General features: G+C 42.4%; 1 protein-coding gene across 1 annotated transcript in view; it reads right to left on the bottom strand.

Annotated features, from left to right (window-relative positions):
- Positions 1-5,328: 5,328 nt before the first annotated feature.
- Positions 5,329-24,557, bottom strand: part of ABHD2 (abhydrolase domain containing 2, acylglycerol lipase) — a 120,203-nt gene continuing 100,974 nt past the window's right edge. Inside the window, exons 8-11 of the mRNA XM_073618445.1 lie at positions 20,156-20,263; positions 11,228-11,297; positions 8,954-9,038; positions 5,329-6,917 (exon numbers count right to left, since the gene is read on the bottom strand). Coding sequence (XP_073474546.1) covers positions 6,721-6,917; positions 8,954-9,038; positions 11,228-11,297; positions 20,156-20,263 — 460 coding nt within the window. The 3' untranslated portion in view covers positions 5,329-6,720. The remainder of the gene's footprint in view (positions 6,918-8,953; positions 9,039-11,227; positions 11,298-20,155; positions 20,264-24,557) is intronic.

The following is a 24,557-nucleotide window of genomic DNA, read 5'->3' as shown; positions in this document are numbered from 1 at the left end:
TTTGTCAGTCAAGTCATACCTTCCCGATGACAAGTAATCAACATACTGTATGTACAATTCACCAGGAAGAAGAGCCGATTTCTGCTGTGGCCGCTGACAGTTTGCACAAAGTAGGCAAATGATATTAAAGACTACATTACAAAGACCGATTTAGGCAACTTTCAGCTCTCACAGGAACGTTGGGACAAAGACTTGATAAAAACAGGACCACAGTTAACTAAAGCATACCTGTTCATTTACAAACTGCAATGATTGGATCTAAACTGGCCTATACGCTCCCAAAACACAGTGCATCATTAGAGCAAATGAAAAGTATACTCTATATGTGCTCAGGGGCTTCAACACTGGGATCTTGAAGTCAGATCTGCTTGTTCTATGCTCCACTGTGTCTTTCATAATTTATAATTAAAGTTCAACTAAAGGCAAAACTTTTCTTTTTTTTTTTTTTACGTTTTGGACAGTGTGGAGAGGGATTAGATTGCCTATTAGGCTTTTATTGCTGCCTGTGCCCACGTTATGGAGATCCACCCTCTCTATAGGTCCTGACTACCATTATCATTGAAAAAGGAAAAGAAAAGAAAAAAAATCTAAACTTTTAAGCTGTCCCCAGAAAAGTAATAGAGGTCTTCCATCTTCCAATGGAGACCCCGGGGGGATTCCCTTAATTTAGAGGAATTTTCTCTCACTTGTTTTGGCTATGGGACAGGAAGTGAAGGTAAATCTCCCCAATGGGACACAAATAACAAAAAAAAACAAAAAACTGACGGAGGTTATAAACCCTCCCTACTCTATCCAAAATGGAAACGTAGTTATACTTACCAGCTATTTCTATTCCATTCTATTTTCAAGACTGCCGAATTACAATAAACACAATAAACTCATGGGCTGTCCTGGAAGATGATTTGGAAAAACGAGAGTTATGCCGCGTACACACGAGCGGACTTTACGGCAGACTTTGCCCGGCGGACTTTGATGTACTTTCTGAATGAACGGACTTGCCTACACACAATCCACCAAAGTCCGTCGAATTCGTACGGGATGACGTACGACTGGACTAAAACAAGGAAGTTCATAGCCAGTAGCCAATAGCTGCCCTAACGTGGCTTTTTGTCTGTCGAACTAGCATACAGAGGGCGGACTTTTCGACCGGACTCGATTTCGACGGATTGATTTAAAACATGTTTCAAATCTAAGTCCATCCAACTTTTGAGAAAACAAAGTCCGCTGGAGCCCACACACAATCGAATTGTCTGACGAAATCCAGTCCGCCGGGCAAAGTCTTGCTGTAAAGTCCGCTCGTGTGTACGCGGCATTAGACTTACCAGTAACTTGATTTTCAGGAGTCTTCCAGGACAGTCCACGAGTTTATTGTTTAATCTGGCTCTCCTGGAAGACAATTTGGGAAAAAAAGTTTTGCCTATAGTTCCACTTTCAGTAAAATGGAAACCCAAGAGGCTCCCTTGTAATGAGTATAGTACACTGACAGACTGTAAAAAACAAACAAAAAACACAGGTGTTTCAACCTGTGTACATGAACACAATTTTATTTTCAGGCTGGACTGACCCTTTAAGTGCCATAAATCCTGAGTACAAAGCAAAGTATGCCTTACTATTGTGTTACCCAAAATGCGGAAAGAGAGAACATAACACTAATTAAAGAAAAAAAAAAGTAAAATAAATTAAACCATCTCAAATGTGCTTGCATGTTAACTTCCTGTGATGAGCATCTCCCTCAGTTCAATCAACACTTTGGTGTGTGGCAGTTCTATCCCTGAGTGTTAATCCACAGAAAACAAGCATGCAAACCGACAACCAAATAAGGTTCAATACACGTTAAAATACTGAAGCAAAAAAAAAAAAGTTAATTACAGGCATAATTAAGGTGGCGATCAACAAGAAACAAAAACACATTAACAGCCTATACCACCACTAGAAATTGTATAACTGTTCAAAGATTCCACATTAATATACTCCACATTGTTCATTTCCACTGACGTCTCAAAATATAAACGTGACAGTCATCATTTCCCACACAGATACCTTACAGTCACTGGGCTGGAGGGTGTCCCATAATTGATGAACATGCAAAAAAACAATTAAACAGCCAATACAGCAAGCTCGGATGGACTATTTTCCACCTAGATCAGTTAAAGGCAAAATACGGCTACCCTTCCCTGTAGGTTCATTGCGCACATTATATGCACAAGGCTCACTTGTCACTGCCATGTTCTGTAATGAAACCTGCATAATAGTCCTCAATCGTCTGTCTAAAACAGGAACTGCCTGTGTTGTCCAATACACTTCTAAGTACAATACATGAAAACTGAAATGTAGGGACTGACTGGCATTGGTAATAGTGATAGTTCTGGCATCAACACAGTCTCTTCACACCACAAACAGTGGTTTAAGGCAAAACTGAAGCAGACCGATGTGATCAGTACCGTCCCAGTCAGTGCAAATTCATCAGCTACGACAATGTGGAATAACGTGGGGTAGCAGCAACAACATCTATCTTTCATATCAAAAATAAGGAAAAGTGCTAATTCAAAGGGAGTACCAAGCACAAGGCCCTAATTAGGAAAAAAAAAAAAGAAAAAAGAAAAACAAGAAAAACAATCTGCTTTATAGGATATCCTATGAATCCGTTCAGTACTCTATAGGGCGGTGATGGTGAACCTTGGCACCCCAGATGTTTTGGAACTACATTTCCCATGATGCTCATGCACTCTGCAGTGTTGTTGAGCATCATGGGAAATGTAGTTCCAAAACAACTGGGGTGCCAAGGTTCGCCATCACTGCTATAGGGTATTTTGACATTAGCTACTGACCATTTAATGGCCATAGCCAAGGGGATCATCGTATCTGTGGAGCAGTCATACTTGTTGATACCTGTACATTAAAGGTGGTTGTAAACCCCTTTGAAATGAAATAAACACTTCAGTACATGTAAGGGTTTACAACCACTTTAAAAGCAGTTTTCCACTCTATTTAGCAACCACTGCCCTACTGGTAGCCGATCCCTGTGCAATTACTCTTTGGATATATATATTTTTTTTAAATTTAATTTTGTTTAAATACCTTTTTTCTTCAAAAATCCCCTCAATCCAGGCCCACCTTGTCGCAGAGAGGTACATCATTTCCACTCTCTCGTTGGCTCCTGGGATATCAGTGTCATCAATCCCTGGAGTCAATGGGCACCCTTCGCTTCTGGCATCGTGTTATTTCAAAAATAGGCACCATTTTTGAACTGAGGGCTCTTTTGTCATTATACCAGGTACCCAGCAGCAACGGAGAAGGAATTGGTAGCGGCGGTGGCATGAGCGGCATCAGCAGGTGGCAACCTGTCATAAAGAAACTGCACCACGCAGTGTCATTACTGCACAGGTGCGAGATCAGGAGGTGCATGCTGGGTAGCCAGCTGCACCCAATCCTGGAAATAAACACAAGCGGGCTTCAGATGCCCACAACCTCAATGGCCCCTGCCTCCTTCCGAGATCAGGTAATATTTTATTGACATCTAAGAAAGAAACAGGAAGACACTACTAACATTATGCAAATATTATAGTAGAAGGTCTAACAATTACGGGGGGAGGTTTATTAAAAAAAAAAAAAAAAAAAAAAGTTATGGTAGACTGAAGCTCCGCTTTAACACTGCTTGCTGCAGTCATACGAATTTCTCTATAGCTTTGATAAAACATTACCAGCAACTACAACGGGGTAGATCAAAAGGGTCCTTTAGTGCCCGATTTCCTTCTACTGCCAGCTTCAGACCTCCCCATGACCATCACAATAGTCTCAATCTTAGAAGAGATATCTGTGCTATTCACTAAGCTGGACTCATTTTCTAAACGAGTTACTAACTTATATTCAAAGGAGATATGAAAGCTTGTCCCCACTGTGAAACATGTATGCAAAGTAAAACACCAAGTACACAGAACAAACAAAATAAAAAAAGTGTGCGCTATGACAAAATTTTTTTTTTTTTTTTTTAAACCACAACTCTAAACAACCAGCATTCCAAGCCAAACTACGACCCTGCTAAGGTGCTTCAACCTGAACAGAAGACACAAGGTTTATTCAGTACTAGCTCAGTTATGCTGACACCATGTACATCATTGCACATGGCAACTAATCTCTTATTTTTCATTATCACAAGCAGATAGTATGCCAATAACATGACAAACAAGGCATAGTTTGGTATCCAAATATCCAAAATTGGGGACTTCCAGACTTCAGCCAACTCATTCTAGTCAAGGTCTGTAGTTCATCTGGAAAAGTCCAAAATATTAGAAATTGGTTGCCAACTAGATGGCATTTATATGTAGCACAGTCGGTGGCACTATAGATTTCAATGTGATCAATCTTAACCTTCGTGCACCTACAGAAGTAAAATAAATACTTCTACATTAGACAACTTCCATAAATATGCTCACGGCTTTGGTAAAAGGGAAAGAAAAAAAAAATAAGTGCAGGAAATCATCTCAACTTAACATAGTGCTAAGAGTGCAGGTTCATTATGTACAGCACAGCTCATGTGTGGCTCCCCTTAACTTAAACAAAAATACAATTTGAAAAATATAATCTCTCAATGCCTCAAACTGTCTCATTCAGAGCGGAAGCAGTATGGTGCCCACATTATGGCAACGCTAGATCAAAAGAAAATAGGAAAAGAAAAAAAAATAGAATAACCACATCTCAAATCTACAAGGGCAAATATCACTTTAAATAAGTACTGTGCTTCTAGCAAACAACTATGCTAGAATCAAGATATCAGTGCATTGCTGGACAAAGAACTATTCTGTCACACAATTCATGGAGGACTTCTCTATTTAAGTGAAAGAGGAATCTTCTAAAATCCTCTAGATGGCAGGTAGTGGACATTTTGTTGTAGAACTCAAGTGAAAGATTTAGTCCAAAAAAAATCCAGAGTGATTTGACCTTGACTGATTAAAGGGTTTCCACTTTAAACCAAAAAGGGACTTCATCTTAAACCCGATGGGAACCTCCATACCATTTTAGGACTAAAGGCCACTACACACAACCATGGCTGATGGAATACCCAAACAATGACTGCATCTGATAAGATGTGGTCACTGTTCAACTGATAATCCCCCCCCGCTCAATTTTTAGACGGATTTGTTTAGCTGGGTGGTGTTTGCAGGGCCATCAGTGGCTTAAAAGGATAAGTTCACCTTTAAAAAAAAAAAAAAAAATTATATATATATATATATATATATATATATATATATATATATATATATATATATATATATATATATATATATATATATATATATATATATATATATATATATATATATATATATATAAATGCACATTTTATGCAGGTAAAAAATGTTCATTCATATTATATTTTTCTAAGTAGCCAGAATTGCATTGCACCCGCGATCTGCGTACGCAATGCGAAGCTCCTGCAGACTCTCAGGATAGCCGTCTGCCCGTACCTCTGATAAGGGCAGGCAGCCATTTGAGAGCAGGAAGATCAATGAACTACGGGAGCGGTCACTAATGCCCTTGCAGTTCATTGAGAACTACAAACCATCAGCCGCAATGGATGACGGTACTTGTAGTCTATTCAGAGGAAATTGTGAATGAATGGAGCGGCTGTGTGGGCAGAGACAGAAGGTGAGAAAGGATTCCTCACCCTTTGTCTCGTGGGGGTGTAAATCACTGCATGCAAACTGAACATGTTACACTGTAAATAGGAGTGTAACATGTAACATAAAATTTGAACTTAGCCTTTAAATTTCTGCCGATTTAGCCAAAATTTGAGCTGCTTGTGGGGACCTTTAGCAGCAATCTCAAATTTTACTTGAGTTAAGGGGACAGAAGCAACGCTCTATTCACATGCTATGGTAAAATTTGAGCACAACTGTATCTGGACGAAAAGCTACTTATATCAGTTGGACAAAAGTTCTGCTACTGTTTAGAAGACTGAACCCTTCTTGTTACTATACAGAATGGTCTTAACCAGAAACCTCAAACATGAAACTCATGTGAGAAAGCCTTGATAGTTCTAGGACACTGACTTTGCTTCTATTTCAGGAGTATGGGAAAGACTTCACATACAACAGGCTTTTAATAAGAGTGTCTTGAATGATTAAGTCCCTTTAAGCGAAGGTTCAGATTTCGTTTAAAGTGGATAACATGTTAAGTTTCCTTTAACCAGCAAGGCCAACATTTTTCTGAACCAGCTAGAGTTTATTCTACAACAAAACGATTCCACAATCTTTTGCACCTGCAGAAATAACTATGCTACACATGAAATCCCAGATTGACAAATACCAAAATGAAATTATTCCATCTGGTATTACATAGGTGTGAATTTTTCTTCTCTGATCTCCAAGTGGAATGAACAATCACCACTGAAGGTCTCACTCGAACACATACGTTTCCAGATATTTGACAGTATAGGTGGAAACATAATGGCCTTGCTGTTGAAACCAGCAAATACATAAAGCAATGCAGTAACCAATCATAAAGAGAATGCAGGAACTCTGAAGGCTCACAGTGGAGTCTTGACCTCTTCCCCGATTGTTTTACTGCAGAGATAACATGGATAGACCCATATTGTGATGCACAGTATCACAAAAAAAAAAAAAAAAAAAAAAAGACTAATTGTTAGTAAAGTACTATACATGTTTAAAAAGAGCGACCCTTTAGGCAAGTCTTTGGGAAGGTGACAGAAGTGCTTTTAGTCTACTGTTGATCCGTTTCTACTGGCTCAGCATCAGAGCAATGTGGTTTGGTTTTCTCCCAGTGGCAGATGGCATTGGCGTACTGCACCAAAAGTTTATCCATCCAGGTTAGGGGTTCTGGGAAGAGTACAGCACCCTCAAAGAAGCCCAGGTGTCCACCATGAAGCGGCAAAACCACCACCACGTTTTCTTTTTTTGCTGAAAATTAAAACAGAAAAAACATTTAGTAAAAGGTACACAATTAGGCCCTTTCATAAGGCCGTTTTTTTGCAGCCGCCAGATTCTTGTGGCACGAATCTGCAAATTCTTGCTGCTGGAATGACCGGGTTATGTGATCTGCAGCGGCCGATGTCAGCCCATTAGATAAATGGGCTGACAGTAGCTGCTGCTGATCACATGTAGCCGCACACAGTGCGATTAGCAGTGGTTTGGAACAGAAGGCTGAGCCTGGGCGCAGTCAGCTTGAAATGCAGCTAAATGCAGTGTGTGTGTGTGTGTGTGTGTGTGTGTGGCTACATGCCGATCGCAAAACCGGTTATTCCAGCAGCAAGAACCTGCAGAAATCCCGGCGGTTGCAACAAACCACCTGTGTGAAAGAGGCCTTACACTTCATAACACAAAACCTCTGTACCAACCAACAAAGAAATTGTAAAGCTGTAGATCAGTCAACATAAGGCATCTGCTCTCACCAGCAGAGCTCTAACTGCTGTCCTGATTTACCCCTGAAGGGCCCCAAGTATACATTTAAGGAATTTCCAAAAGTGCTTATCCACATAGGGCTAGGCACACAACCTCTGCTCCACTATACTCGGAACCAGTGCAACTCTTTAGGTGTAATAAGGGCCCCCCCACCCCATCGCTGCGACAGCTGATCAGTCCTGCACAGCAGAAGAGACAGCTTGGGCAATGCAGAAGCATAAACACTCTCTGCCTAAGCACATAGCTGGGAGCCTCTCCTGCCTCCGCTTCAGTCTGGCCCAGGTTATTTTACAGCACCAAGAAGAAAGTGGCGGCACTTCCAGCATATAAAAAAGTAGCTTTATTGGAAATCCATTAAAAACGAAAACACGACATGAACATGCAAGCTCTTCAAAAATTCAGCAAATTAATTTCGCACACCTGTGCTTAATCATTGCATCCAGCAATGATTAAGTACAGGTGTGAAACACGTTTGCTGAATTTCTGACGAGCTGCATTTACATGTCATATCATCTATTTCAGTGGTGCTGGAATATACTGGAAGCGCCACCACCTTCTTTGCTTCTTCTTTGCTCTGCATCCTGGTCATGGACGTAGGCTGGCACCCGGCTTTCACTACAGCAGCAAGAGATCTCTTGGGTTACCTGGAGCGGTGCAACCCTTGTGTTATACTTTACAAACTTTATCTCCGCTGGTTACATTTATAAAATTTCATTTTTAAATACTAACCTGTTTTTTTGATCAGCAAAAGTTCTTCTTGACCACCTCAGTATCGCGCCATAGGCATAAGAACTCTACAGCGCGGCTCTCTTGTTTTGGGAAGGCGTCCATGGACATCCTCCCAGAACATGCCTTGCATGTGCCCCTGGGGCGTGCTCTCTGACCACTGTGTTCTTCTGACACAGCTAATCACAGATCCAGGTAAAAGGCCAATCACAGCGGCCCTTTACCAGGCGATCAGCTGTGTCTAATCACAGCTGATCACATGTAAATAGACTTGCCGGTTATCTGCATTCCTTAGCTCACCCGCTGTCACTGTGTGAGGAAAGGAGAGCCAATAACCGGCAAGGCTGACAGGGCACATTTACACTGATAATAAGGGCACTGATAATCGGCGCCATCTCATCAGTGCCCATCAGTGCAGCCTCACCAGCACACAACAGTGAAGAAAAAATTACTTGCATATTATTTACAAAATTTTATAAACAGAAACAAAGAAAAACATCTTTTTTTTCAAAATTTTTGGTCTTTTTGTTTGTTTAGCAAAAAATAAAAAAAACCCAGTGGCGATTAAATACCACCAAATGAAAGCTCTGTCTCAAAACAATGATACAAATTTCATTTTGGTACAGTGTTGCATGACCGTAGATTTGTCATTCAAATTGAGACAGCACTGAAAGCTGAAAATTGGCCTGGGCATGAAGGGGGTGAAAGTGCCCAGTACTGAAGTGGTTAACAAGTCACTTTATATTTGGAGCAATGGCTAATTGGGTATGAAGCAACATTCCTGAACTACAGATGTAAGAGAAACTTACCGGCCAAAGCCTTAGGAATGGACAGCAAACTGTCATGGACTAGTGGGTCATCCACTGAGTTCACCAACATGAGAGGAATGTGAATCTAGAACGAGAAATAAACTGTTGATCAGCATAGGAATAATATTAAACTACACCTGACTTGAAATCAAGGAAATATCAGAATGTGAACCATGTGGCTAATTATAAGTTACATTTACTGAGTGTTAAAGCTGTATAGTTTCTATAGTCACCCTTTAACTTGTCTGTACAAAGTCTGAAAAAATATACAATTTTCATGAGAATTAACAAATGCACAAAATCACTGAAGTGTCAGCAACCCACATACTGGCACAGCATGTTCACAGTGCTTCTGAGAAACCTTCTGTAATAATGGCAAACAAGAACTTATAATAGGGAATCATTATGTTTTGTAGAGCTCTACCCATGTGTTTTGAGAAAAACACGTTAAGAGAAAGAATATTATAATTTGCCTCTACAGACAGATCGGTTGCATCCGGCATACAGTGTAGGACTGAAGACTCACAATACTAAATGCTCCTGTGGGCACACCGCAGGGGTTCTAACTTTTCCCCCTACAGTTACAGTACATCGATTTACACATAAATGTTCTTTTATGTCCTAGCAGTAAAGTAATAACTCAACACCCACCTGCTACAAGAATTACAAGTCTAACTTTCACTACTAGATTCTCCATAGACGTATTTTATGCCTGGGCATTTTTGCACAGGCGCTTAGGAGCGTTTAGCTCCTCTCAAAAACACAAACCAAAATAATTTTCTGCCTCTAAGGCTACTTTCAGACTGGGGCGTGGGGGGGGTGGGGTGGGGGGGAACGGGCGGTAAAGCGCTTTATCGTTGTTTTTGCGGAGGTTTTCGCCCGCTAGCGGCCGAAAAAGGGTTAAAACCACCGCTACCGGCGCTTTTCCGCTGCTGCCCAATGATTTCAATGGGCAGGGGCTCTTTAGGAGCAGCGTATTCACCGCTCCTACAGAGCTGCAAAGATGCGGCTTGCAGGACTTTTTTTACCGTCCTGTAAGCGCACTGCTCCAGTGTGAAAGCACTCGGGCTTTAAATGTCCCAATGTGCATGGTCTCCCAATCAACATTGATTTTTTTTAATCCTTATGCTGCCAGGTGTGCCTGGGTACACCCCAAGCGAAGCCGGTTCCCCCTGCTTCCTGTCAACCCCCCGCAGTGCTGCCAGCTTCCCTCCTCTCTCAGGAGCTGGGGAAGGGGCTGGTAAATATTTCATTAATTGGCTTTCCTTTACTGAACACAGTGAGTGATCTGTACCGATCGCTCCTGTCTTCATATGTTAACTGAAGCATAGTAAACGATGTTGACTGCAGGCTGAAGAGAAAGGGACTTGGGAATCTGTACCCAGTTTCTTTCTCAGTCTCAAAAAGTGAGACATTAGGGGTCTTTTTAAACTCTTGATATTTCAGCACAGCCCCATGATGGAGCAAAAAAAAAAAAAAAAAAAAAAAAAAAAAGATAGTAAAAAATTAAAGAAAAAAAAAAAAAACAAACAACCTACTGACACTGTCCACTTCTCTGCTGAGATTATATATAATATATATATATATATATATATATATACATACATACATACATACATACACACACACACCCCTAATGCAATAAGCTGCGCACACCAATGAGTAAATAGATGATATATTTTCCTAATTACTTGTTTTACATTTTTTTTTTTTTTTTTACTTTTTTTCAATTACTTCCTGGTTTCTTGCCTAGGCAAATGATGTCATACATCCCAGGAATATTCAGGGGGGGAGAGGAGGAGGGTTTTTCTCAGCTAAGAACCTCCTTCCTGCATGCTTCAGCTAAGGGCAAATGGATTACAGGAAGTAAATGCTACATGAATCACTTGCCCTTACTCAAGATGGCTATGGCCAGAAATGCAAGGGGAGTGTTTTTCAAAGTGATTTCGCAACAAAATAAAGCATTGAGACATGAAATGGATGGAAGAGTTTGCTGTGAGTATTAAAAACAAATTAAATAGTGTTTTTGGTTTGTGATGCAGTGAAGATCTGTTTTAAGCTGCTCCATACAGGCAAAACGTAAAACTCCTGTAGAAGCATTTCTTTAAGCCCAGCGTGCATAGACCCTTACACTACAGAAAACACAGCAGTAAAAGTGGGACATCCTGCACCCCCCCGCCCGTTATAAGAAGCCAACAGGAGATTCAAATCACAGACCACTACCTAAGAGGCGAACCCTAATTATTGGCGTTATGTGCTATAACAAAAACTTACATTCTGTAAATAGCGAACACAACTTTCTGCTTCATAGTACTCCTTAAGGGTCTCGTAGCCATGGAATTTTCTGACAAGGGAAAAGCAAATAGACAAGAATCAAATAAAAGCACTGACAGAATGCCTTACTATTAACACTGAATGGATTGCATTGTCAGAAGAGTATCACTTTTAAAAAAGGAGGAGCACACATGGATGTGTCAGGCAATACAATCAAATACTAAAATAAGCCAATAAACATGCAGAATTTATCTGTAGACACCAGTGCTGCCTTTGCTTGAAACATATGAATGCTCAAGGACATCAGTACATATATGCAGCTCAATCAAATTTACTAATCTGATCTGATATGAGCAACAAGCTCACTGTTTGGATCACCCAGATCAGTTTTACCCATCACCAAGAATAGCCATATGTATTTCTGGTAAGGTGGAGTGACTTGCAAGTGTCACAAGTGTGTTTAAGTTAGGAGTTGCAGATACAAGTTTGGGAGGGCAGGATGTCTCCATGATACTACAAAAGGGTATACAATTTGGCATTTGACATCCCTTCATATAACCCCTCTAAATTCCAGCTAACCTCAATTTGTAGCAATAGGAAGATCATAAGAACAGAGGGGACCTGTGTCCTGTACTTTACTCCAATAGTATTTACAACCAAGTCAAAAATGTTTTTTTCCTTAGTCAAAAGACCAGGACAAAGGCCAATGAATGCTTATGACTGGGGATGTTCCAACACAGTCCAATTGAGAAGGGGCCAACACAGCAAACAATGCCTACAGGCCCACATAACAAATGGGTCCAAAATGTTGACAGACTTGGACCCCTAACAGTGAGGCAGTTTTCAGGCGTTTTAGCACTAGAAATAGCGCCTATAAAGTGTCTGAAAACTGCCTCCCATGCCGCAGAATGTGAAAGCCTGATTGCTTTCACACTGGGGCGATACAAGGGCGCTTTTAACCCCTTTTTAGGCCGCTAGCGGGGGTTAAAAGGGTTCCCCTAGTGGCCGAAAAAAAGCAGTGCTTTCACACTGGGGCCGCCTGTGCATTAGTGCTAAAGGGGTCTTAGCAGTTTGTGGCACCCTACACCTGAAACTGGCATTGGAAAATCTACCTGGTACAAAAAAAGTGTGAGCAGATGCCTAGGTGGCTGTGATGGTGCAAATCTGAGAAACAAATGATGATGGAAAGCCCATGAAGCACTTAGGCTGTTTTCACACTGAGGCGCTTTACAGGCGCTATACCGCTAAAAATAGTGCCTGTAAACAGCCTCTCTTCTCACTCCAGTGTGAAAGCCAGAGTGCTTTCACACTGGAGCGTTGCGCTGTCAGGACGCCCAAAAAAAGTCCTACAAGCCGCATCTTTGCAGCGCTGTAGGAGCGGTGAAAACACTGATCCTAAAGCGCCCCTGCCCATTGAAATTAATGGGCAGCACCGCCGAACAGCTGGCATACCGCCGCTGCAGTGGGGCTTTGCGGGTGGTTTTAACCCTTTTTTGGGAGCTGGCGGGGGTTAAACGCGCCCCGCTAGCGGCCGAAAACCTCTGCAAGAACAACGGTAAAGCACCGCTAAAAATAGCTGCTCTTTACCGCCGTCGCCCCCAACGCCCCAGTGTGAAAGTAGCCTAAAAGATGTAGCAGTGTATGCTTTAGGACCCCTTTCACACTGAGGCAGTTCTAAACTGCCAGTAAAACACTGAGTGCTTTTGTAGAGCTTTTCAGGTGCTTTCCTATCATATCAATTGAGAGGGGCGCTTTTTTTTTTTTTTTTTTTAGCTCTCCAAACATGCTGTTTGCAGAAGTTTTTTCACTTCCCCGCCAGTGCACCGCCCCAGTGTGAAAGCATCCATTGATTTTAATGGGAAGCAGTTTTTGTGAGCTTTTCAGGCACTTTTTTTTAACGCAAAAGCGCTTGAAAAACTCAGTGTGAAAGGGGTTTAACAGGGAAGGGAGGAATCCTATACTCCAGACTATAGGGCCTAATAACTTCTCCAACTGATCCAATGGTTCAGAAAAAAGCAAGGAGGTTCCTGCCATCACCTTTAGGATGTACAAAGGGGAATCTGAGGAGGCAGCAGCTGAGAGGTAAATGCTTACAGTGTGCAACATGTCCAGACAGCGGAGAGAAATTTCCATTTGAGTTTTTGGAGCAGGACAGAAGGAAGGAATGAGAATGCTTTCATAAAATATAGGTTTGTGGGTTTTAACTAATCTTCAGACCTAAAATGTGCATTTTAACATGCGTGTTAAAAAAAAAAAAAAAATGCAAACTTGGCTCTGGCAGCAAAAACATTAAAGGGCAGAGTGATAAGGTCCATCACATTAGGACAGTGGTTTCCAAACTACAGCCAAGGGGCTAGAGGTGGCTGCCCTTTGCCTACCTTCATCTGGCCCTTGGGACACAATTCCTTCCACTAAGGCTACTTTCACACTGGGGCGGTTTGGGGGCGTCGGCGGTAAAGCGCCGCTATTTGTAGCGGTGATTTACCATCATTTTTGCAGAGGTTTTTGGCCGCTAGCGGGACACTTAACCCCAGCTAGCGGCCAAAAAGGGTTAAAGCTGCGCTATGCCAGCGGTGCTGCCCATTGATTTCAATGGGCAGGAGCGCTTTAGTAGCGGTGTATACACAGTTCCTACAGAGTTGCAAAGATGCGGCTTGCAGGACTTTTTATGGGCTCCTGCCAGCGGACCGCTCGGGCTTTCACACTGGAGTGAGAAGAGAGGCTCTTTACAGGCGCTGTTTTTAGCGCTATATCGCCTGTAAAGCGCCTTAGTGTGAAAGCAGCCCAACACAAATTATGTGGCACGATTTCTCCCACTGATACCAACAATGGGGCAATATTCCTCTCACTAAAACCAATGAGTATTATACAGGATTTATATAGCGCCAAAAGTTTACAAAGTGCTTTACAATGTAGAGGGTGGACAGTACAATTTCAATACAGTTCAATACAGACTGAGTAGGAGGGCCCTGCTCATGGAGCTTACAATCTAAAGGGGGGGGGGGTGCAAAAGGTAATCACTGGAGGGGATGATCCGATGGAGGTGACCAGTGTACAGTTGTTAGGTTGGGGGGGGGGGGGGGGGGTAGGCTTCCTTGAAAAAGTGAGTTTTCAGGGATCGCCTAAAGGCAGACAGGGTAGGGGCTGACTGGACATACTGGGGCAGGGAGTTCCAGACGATGGGAGATGCTCTGGGGAAGTCCTGGAGGTGGACATGGGAGGAGGTAACAAGGGAGCTAGAGAGCAGGAGGTCTTGGGAGGAGCAGAGAGGATTTGGGTGATATCTGCATAAGAGATTGGTGATGTAGCTGGGGGCAATGATGGGGCATTGCTTACTTTCATTGGCGTTTGGGCATTTTCAAATCCCACAGGCCACAGTCCAGCCCCCCTAAAGCCTGAAGGACCATAAACTGGCCCTTTGTTTGGAGAACCCTGCCTTAGCATACTAGCAAAATGAGGCTAGCAGGGAGTGGGAGGGGTTATGTAGGGGGACCGACAAGAAAACAGGAGCATGGGATCCTCAAAAGCATAACAATAATAATTTATAAAAAGAAAATAGCACACTTAGCCTGGGTTCACACTATTGCGAACACAGACATTGCATGTGATTCGCACCACATTGCTGTGCAGATCACATGCGATGTCTGTGCAATGCAAATTCAGCAATACAATTGAATGGCTGAAATCGCATTGGAATTGCACGAAAACAAGTGCAGGAACCTTTATATTTCCCCGGCACTGGAATCGGATCGCATGGGTGTTCACACCCATGCAATCCAATTCCTGTCCGAATTCACAGTTCACACTGCGATCCAATCTGGGGGTGTCACCAACTTTGTATTGACTGCTGCTGCGGTTTACATAGGGCAGTTTGAACTGCCTGCAAGGAAGATGCGAAGCGGGAATCGTGCTGGTTCCTGGCTTACAGTTAACATTCTTGGAAATAGGTGGTAAGAATCACCAAAGTGGAGACAAATCAAGGCTGTATACAAAAAACAACAACTCCAGATCCGCTGGCCGGCATCACAGTGACCCGCTATGACAGCTGTCAAAAAGCCACCAATGATTTACAAGAATTTTAACTGTAAAGCCTAGTACATACTCATAGTTTTATTTTTGTTCAACCCAGCAGGTTGAACGAAAAAAACCTGACCGCTCCGGTCGGAGCAGCTGTATTAACGATCCCCCCCCGCTGAGCTGTTTTCTGACAGGGGGACTGCCATTGGCTAAGAGTGCTGATCGGGAGCCAATCAGCTGCTGGTTTTCCAGCATGCTCATTGGACTGGCTGCCATACACATGGGCCGAATGTCGGCTGGTTTTTACTGAACAGGCCGATATCGCATGACATTCGGTCGTGTGTACTAAGCTTAAGTGTGCTATTTTCTTTTAAGAAATTATTATTGTTATGGGAATGAGGATCCCACGCTCCTGTTTTCTTGTTGTTTTGAGTTGCTTTGGATCATCCCGGATCTCCTCTGGAAGCTGCAGGATTCCTCCTTTCATATTTCCTGACCACCCTTCTGACTGGATTAGAATTCCGATTGGAGTGCATCACATTGATATTGCTGCCATTGGACATTAGAAGCTGGGACCTGTACTACGCTTGCTGGTTTGTAGATTTAATAAAAACACGGGTTTATACTTCCCTGCTCTGTGCAATGGTTTTGCACAGAGCAGCCATAAACCTCTTTTTCTGGAATTGTTGTCTCCTCCTCTTCTGTGAGTGCCCCGTAGCAAGCCATCTGGCCTGGGAGTGTGCCCCCATGAGTGCCCCCATAGCAAATGGCTTGCTATGATGGCTCTCATATACAGGACCGATGCAAGGATTTTTGTCTACTTAGGCAAAGGTGCATTTTGGTGCCCCCCCAACAACCATCTTCCTGCCAGCCCACTCTCCTCCATAATGCAAACCCCCACATGGCACAAGAGGTGGGCAGAGACTGCAGGCATGGCACCAGAGGTGGGCAGAGACTGCAGGCATGGCACCAGAGGTGGGCAGAGACTGCGGGCATGGCACAACTTAGGGGGCGTTTTGAGAGGAGAGAGGACTTGCTCTGGGGTGGTGGTGTTCAGATTTAATATAAATCTCCCAGCACAAGTCCTCTCTCTTCTCAAAATGCCCCCTGGGAGATACAGTATCCTCCCCCCAAATCACTGCCAGTATTTATTTTCAGCGCGTCTCCCTCACCTTCCTACTGTGTTCCCTCTCCCTCCTTCCGTAAGTGTCATCTGTATTGTGTGCACTTACAGGCTTCAGATCAGCGAGGTCTCTCCTCCTGTCTGTGTACAGGAATACATCACAGCCGAGGAGGAGGAGACTCTGTGAAAGGTAAGTGGTGGGTGGGGACAGATGCCAGGTGCCGTGCAGTGCGGAGATCGCAGTGTGTGGGAAACTAAACACCCTGCATAAGCAGCAGGGCTGGTGACACTGGTGCCCACACTAGCGTGCTCCTGCCGGGCAAGTGACTGGAGCCAAGTGGTGCCAAGGACTAATCCAGCCCCCACCACCCTGGTGCCCACAGACGGCTGCCTTAACTGCCTTATGGTGGCGCCGGCCCTGCTCATATAGGCATGTATGTGTCCATACACACAGAGCAGCTTGGCCCATACAACCCCCCACCCACCCTCTTCTCAATGGTTTTGACCGACAGCAGTAAGAACTAATTGCTCAGCGCTGGATCAATACAGGACTTAGGTAAGTGTTTAGGGGGAGGGGGGCTGCTACTATTGAAAGGTTTTTACCTTAATGTAGAGAATTCATTAAAGTAAAAAACCTTGTGCCTTTACAACTTTAAAGGCAGATACAATTTTCAAGGAATGGGGGTGTTTGCCATCTATAGAGGATTTAGAAGATAAAAGGCATTAGAACCAGCTTTAGGATGGAATATTTATCAAATTCATCTGCATGTAGGCAATACATTTGGGTCTCCCTCGTAAAGTAATAATCCTCCATCTGCAGAATCTCTAGCTTTTTCCGGGTGCCCTTGTTTGGCTGTCTTTATTGGTCGGCTTGGTATGACGTCATTAATGTGCATGTGTCTGCACAGCCAGCGATTACCTGTGGTGACCGAGTTAAAATTGCAGCCACTACAAAGCAAAGCATTTCAGCCGCACCATATGTACAGCCCAGGGGCTTATGAAATGAGTGGGCCCGTGTGCAAGATAAAAAGTGGGCCCAAGGCACAGAAAAGAAAATGCAGCTTGCGTAGCGTGCTGTGGTGAAAATGGGTGTGGCTTAAATTGTGCTAAAGTTGGGTGTGGCTTAATAGAGTCTGAGATTACTTTTAGTGCAGAATACAGTAATGATAAATAGGAAATGCACAGTTCAGGGTGTATGGCGGTGGGTAGTATGTGCAGGAGAGCAGTGCGGTGTGTATGGAGATGGGTAGTATGTGCAGAGAGAGGAGTGTGGAGTGTATGGTGGTGAGTAGTATGTGCAGAGAGAGGAGTGTGGAGTATGTATGGTGGTGAGTAGTATGTGCAGAGAGAGGAGTGTGGAGTATGTATGGTGGTGAGTAGTATGTGCAGAGAGAGGAGTGTGGAGTATGTATGGTGGTGAGTAGTATGTGCAGAGAGAGGAGTGTGGAGTATGTATGGTGGTGAGTAGTATGTGCAGAGAGAGGAGTGTGGAGTATGTATGGTGGTGAGTAGTATGTGCAGAGAGAGGAGTGTGGAGTATGTATGGTGGTGAGTAGTATGTGCAGAGAGAGGAGTGTGGAGTATGTATGGTGGTGAGTAGTATGTGCAGGAGAGGAGTGTGGAGTATGTGTGGTGGTGGGTATTATGTGCAGGTGAGGAGTGTAGAGTGTACAGTGGTGGGTATTATGTTCAGGATTGTTTCAGTAGGGCAGTGAACGTTGTCAATTTATTTTTTTATTATTTTTTACAATTCAATTTTTTTAATTTTTATAATTTTTTTACTATTTATTACATAGTTACATAGTAGGTGAGGTTGAAAAAAGACACAAGTCCATCAAGTCCAACCTATGTGTCAGTATTACATTGTATGTCCCTGTATGTTGTGGTCATTCTGGTGCTTATCTAATAGTTTCTTGAAGCTATCGATGCCCCCCCCCCCCCCCCCTGCTGAGACCACCGCCTGTGGAAGGGAATTCCACATCCTTGCCGCTCTTACACTAAAGAACCCTCTACGTAGTTTACGGTTAAACCTCTTTTCTTCTTAATTCTTCTTTCTTCTTAATTTTTTGAATTATTTCTTACAATTTATTTTAGTATTATATATTTTTTCACAATGTCTTGGGGGGTTTAGTGTCATGTCAGTGGACGGTGTCAGTTTTTTTTTTTTTGTTATTATCTGATCTCTTACTTTTTACAATTTTGTTGTTCATTGTTTTGTTTTTTTATATTTCTCTTAATATTTTTTTTTCACAGTGCTTCTGGGGGGGGGGGCTGTATGAGGCAGTGGACGGTGTTAATAAGGCCGAGGTTGGTGTCAGTTTTTTTATTCCTTTGTTTTTTTTTTTTTTACAATTTATTTTGACTTTAATCTTTTTTTTTTTTTTTTTTTGGGGGGGGGTTGGGGCAGTCATTTTTACAATTATATTTTTTACAATTTTTTTTTTTTAATACTTTTTGCAATATATATATATATTTTTTAATCACCCTTGTCTGTGGTCTTTGGTGAGGTATCAGGGGGTCTAAACAGACCCCCGACATCTCCCCTTTGAGACAAAGAAAGAGGCTGAGGACACAGATTCCCCAGTCCCTTTTTCTCAAGATTGAAGATGAAAGGAGACAGCGGCTCCTCTCCATTCATAAACTGAAGCAGAATAACACACAGCTTACTCTGCTCAGTTACTACAGGTCATAGAGAGCGTTCGGTAAGGATAGCTCTCTGATTCCAATTCAGAAAAGGAAGGGGCCAGTAAATGACGTATTTACTGGCCCCTTCCTCCACTCTCCATCCTGACACATCCCCCGCAGGAGAGGAGGGAAGTTGGCTGCGGGAGACGAGGGGGGGGAGGGGGGGCGGAGGAGGAAGACACAATGGGCCAGAGGAGAACGGGGGCGGAGGAGGAGACAGCGGGCTGGGAGAGAACACGGGGAGCCGAGGGGGAGGAGGAGAAGAACGGGAGGAGGAGGAGGAGGAGGAGGGGACACTGAGAACAGCCCAGGAGGATCGGTGTGGCGGGAGGGACAGCTGTAAGCACTGATAGCTGCAGGAGGGAGAGGGGGAGAAGCGGCTGTCATGCAGGGAGATCGGTGCTTACAGCTGTCCCTCCTGTCGCACCGATCATCCCCGGCTGTGAAGCAAGGGACAATCATCCATGTGTGCAGGGTGGGTCACAGTGGGGCCCCTCACCTCGGAGGCCCGTGTGCAGTAAACACCCGGCACCAATGGATGATATGCCACTGGTACAGCCCTGTTCGGCTGTATGGTTAGAACTGCACTGAGTGGTCTGGGGTGTGATAAGGCCACTGCCCAGCCGAATGTTTTTACTGCCCCCGGCTGCCTGGTGTGAAGGAGCCCTAAAACAATTTTTCTGATTTGCATTGCAATGCTGGTGATAGATTTAAGCGTCACACTTGAGACCATTTCCTTTTTGTACTCACTGCACCACAGAAAATACTGACCGATGGAACACAAAATGATATATTCAAACATATATATTGAAAAACATTTTTTTTGTCACATATGATGAGGCAGAATAAAGGCAAAGGCAATAGCCAGTGTAATTGGTCAGATGAATATTTTATTTAACCTTGTCAGCTGACCACTAGTATATACTGTACGTCTGACTGCCAAGTACAACACAGCAACAATTTATACCTCTGCCACTTATCTAAGTGGAAGGTATAATATTTTCTTATAAGACCAGCTGTTTGTAGATCACTGCTAATCAAAAAGATAAAAGGTCAGAATATGAATCCTGTGACATTTAAAGAATATTCTTTACATTGCTTACCTCATGATGGTATCATCGATCTGCATGAGAGATGTAGCTGTGTACAATCGGCTTATGACTGAATCCTCAAAGATTTTATTTACTTTGGCTTCACCAAACAGAGCATGCCTGGAGGGAACAGACAAAAAAACCACATCAAACAACTTGAAATTAAGCAAATCTCTAAACCATTTTAACCTTTTTAAAGCAAAGTTCTGCAAGGAGAGAGAGAGAGAAAATGCGCTTCTGTCTGCACCTGTGACCTCCCATTCGCCCTACCCCCGGAATCAAGGCTGACAGAAGGTGGATTGGACTTGACTCCAGGGGCATGGATTGGCATAAAGTTGAAATTTAAAGAATCCTAAATTGCAGGTTTTTATTTAAAAAATTACACTGAGGAGTTTACTAAGACTGGAAGAGACAGAGTCCGAAGCAGCAAGCAAATGGAAACCAATCAGCTCCTAGTTTACATTTTCAAAGTTCAATAACCACGCTGAAGATAGAAGCTGATTGGTTACAACAGCTGCTCCAGATTTAGGACATTCTTCCCAATATAATTTGTACTGTAAACAAAATCAGTTTAGTGTTTAAAAAAAATAGAGTTGCGCTCAAATACCTGAATATGAAATTAAGAGTCAAATAAGGACATATAAACCCGTGATGAATGTAAAAATAAGTAGGATGAGCCACTCATCCTATAATGATAGAAGTCCACATATATTCAGGAAAAAACAGTGTTCCTTGATGAGTAACATAAAATGGCATTATGTCCTCCATATAGATGGGTACAATATAGTCAATAAAAGGAAATCCTCCCCATTATGTATCAGATCACACAGACAAAGTGAACATCCGCCACCACATTAATAACACGCTTACCAGCTGAATCGCTTGTGGCGAATACCCAGCTAGGGCCTTTTCCTCACAAGATATCAAAGAGGTGACAATCTGACCAGATGAGCTTTCACTGCACATTCTGAACCCAAATAGGCATATCTTTCCATAGGTATTAGGATCATCACACAGGCACCGTACATTGGAAATCCGAAAAGAGAGAGACTCGCCATAAAATCAAACTATACATATAATAAATAAAAGTAATGCATTAATGCATTTACATCAACATGGATGATAATAAGCAAATTGCAAAAAAAAGCCGGCCGGCTGAATCGAACACCCGTCCTTCCGGGATATCAAACAACGTGGTGACGCCAGGGAGGAGGGACGTGCAAGCTGGTAAGCGCGTTATTCATGTGGTGGCGGATACTCACTTTGTCTGTCAGTGTGATCTGATACATCATGAGGAGGATTTCCTTTTGACTATATTGTACCCATCTATATGGGGGACATGATGCCATTTTATGTCACTCATCAAGGAACACTTTTTTATGAATACATGTGGACTTCTATCATTATAGTATAAAAGTGGCTCATCATACTTATTGTCACATTTATCACGGGTTTATATGTCATTAATTAACTCGCTTAATAATTTCATATTCAGGTATTAGAGCGCAACTCTATCTTTTAAACAGTATTTTCTCTGTGTATATCTCACAGCAGAGTTTGCTGCTATTTAGGATCCATCAGCATACAGCGCAGTTTTTTTTCCCCTTTAGAATCAGTTTAGTGTCAGAATGAGTAAGCTAAATAAGACAGAATAAACATTTTTTTCTTCATCTTTAGTAGCTAAAACCATTACTGGTCAAATGGGAAAACTAACTTTTTTTTCCTTTAGAAACGTAACTTAATGGTTTGTCAAAAAAAAAAAAAAAAAAATTATATATATATATATATATATATATATATATATATATATATATATATACATACACATATACACATATACACACACACACACACACACATACATACAAAAATGTTTTTAAATATGTAGATAAATGTATACTTTCTGGAAAATTATGCAACTAAGTGAATTCCTTGTTTGCCCCATTAAAATAATAAAACCCATATCATTTACTATATATATTATAAATGACAATAAAGTTTTTGCTGAATTAAAATTAAATGAAAAAAAAAAAAAAAAAAAAGAGATTTTTTTTGGAAATCATAAATACAATGAAAAAAAAATTTATCAAATTAAAAATAAAATAGAAAATAAATAGAATGTGTACTTTCTGGAAAATAATGCAACTGACCTAAAGCCTTGTTTGTCCATAAAATAGAAAAACCCATATTATATACTGTAGATATTATATTTAAAAAAAACAAAAAACAAACAGGTTTTGCTGATTTTAACAGGCTCATCGCTAAAATTGCTCTAGTCTAGTGGTGCTCAACCCCAGTCCTCAAGTACCTTAACAGGCCTTGCTTTGTGAATTTTCCTTGAAGAGGAGTTCCCATTTAAAAAAAATAAAATAAAAGTCAGCAGCTACAAATACTGCAGCTGCTGACTTTTAATAAATTGGACACTTAGCTGTCCCAGGGTCCAATGATGTGGGGGATAGAAGCCCCGTTTGTCTCCCCCTCCATTTGGCGGCGCTGGCATTGCAACTGTGGGCGCCCAGCTGTGGCTTCATAGCCGGGCACCCACTGCGCATGCGCGAGCGGCGCTGCGCGCCGTGATTGGCTGCTAAGTCATCTAGGATCTGTAATGTGTCCCAGATGATTGACGAGAGGGAGAGGGCAGAGCTGAGCCCTTCCTGTGTCGAGAGGAAGTGATGTAACCAGTCCAAGCACTGAAGGAGGCAGACTACGAGGGACCCCCTAGCAACAGCCATTTAGAGGAGAGTTTAAAAAAAAAAATAAATTCCAAATTTTTTTTTTTTTTAGGCACATTCATGCATTTTTTTTTTTTTTTTTGGGTGGAACACCACTTTAAGCATAAATTATACATTTTTCTTGTTTAATTTCCTTCAGATTTACCTTCAACTATGTAGTGCAAGGGCCTGCCTGATTGCATACAAATTAAAGGTATTGCAGGACAGATAAGTTAGCGTGACAAGCAGGAGAAAGTCTCTACCAGTCCAGGATAAAAGATGGCTGTTCAAATTTTGTCCGGTTCCTGACGAACCCACCTAAATTTGTTTAGTGGGTATCCCTGTTGGCCCTCTCTTGCCCATCTTTCAATTCAAGGTGGGTGGGGAAAAAAGTCAGCAAAACAGCGGCTGCTTCAGACGGAGACATTTTCAAGTGTTCTGGCAGCTGCCACCAGCGGAGGTCAGAACAAAATAACCCAGAAGGGGGATTTTCTCATCTGAGCAGCATTACATGGATGAAGGAATCTGTTAAAATGTGTTCTGTTCACCCTGCAGGCCAGTGTGTATAGCTAGACTCAGGCAGGTTGTACACATTAAAGCGGGGTTCCACCCAAATTTTGAACAATATCTGTATGTAGTTTCTTCCTTGCCTAGATGCTGACATGCCGTTTAAAAAAAATGTAAATCGCCGTAATTACCTTTTATTTTTCTATTCTTCTTTGCACTTCCTGGTTCTCCTCCCGTGGGAGTAGGCGTGTTTCTAGCCTCTCCCAGACTCCTGGGAGCTAGTCTCAGGCTTCCCAGGATGCCACTGAGCATGTGCGGGAACAAGCGGTGAATGCTGGGAGCACAACATTCACCACATCCAGGAAATAAATGCTTGTGGGCTTCAAATGCCCACAATGAAGATGGAAACCGCCTGCAGTGAATAATATTAGTTATTCTTTCCAACGAAATCTGACACAGGCGGACATATTACACACAATATGTGAGTATGTAATGCTGAGAAGAAAAGTTTGTGAATGAACTCAAAAAAAAAAAAAAAAAAAAACGATAGATAGGTGGACCCCCGCTTTAAGGTGGTTTTTTTTCTTTTTTTTTTTTTTTTTTTTTTTTTTTTTTTTTTTAGGGAGTATAGATCTAGGTTTGTCCCAAGCAGGTTTGAATTCACTTACGGTTTCTCACTACCTCTGCTGGAAGTTTTAACTACACATTCAGTAAAATAATACTTTTCAAGATTAGTTTTGAACTTTCCTCCAGTTAGTTTGAGGTCATGTCTATGTGTTTTTGATTTTGGTTTCATATTGAAAAAAAAAAAAAAAAAAACTGCCCTCCTGAACCTTATTCACCTCCTTGATGTATTTAACTACTTGCCGACCAGCCGCTGTTATACGGCGGCAGGTTGGCCCCCCCGTGCGAATCGGCATAGCTGTACGGTGGCTGCTTTAAGGGGTATAGGGGGTGCGCGTGCGACCCTGGAACTGATGCGTGTGGCCAGCGGCCGCGATGTCTGCCAGCCACTCACAAATCACTCCTCAGAGAGACAGAACGGGGATCTGTGTATGTAAACAGACAGATCCCCGTTCTGACAGGGAAGTAGAGAGGGATCTGCTGTTTCTAGTGATCAGGAACAGCGATTTCTCTCTCCTCCCAGTCAGTCCCATCCCCCGCCACAGTTAGAAACACCTCCCTAGGGAACACCT

The sequence above is a fragment of the Aquarana catesbeiana genome, linkage group LG03 (genome assembly GCF_042186555.1).
Source record: "Aquarana catesbeiana isolate 2022-GZ linkage group LG03, ASM4218655v1, whole genome shotgun sequence".
NCBI lineage: Eukaryota > Metazoa > Chordata > Amphibia > Anura > Ranidae > Aquarana > Aquarana catesbeiana.
This window is presented reverse-complemented; position numbering and strand designations above follow the sequence as displayed.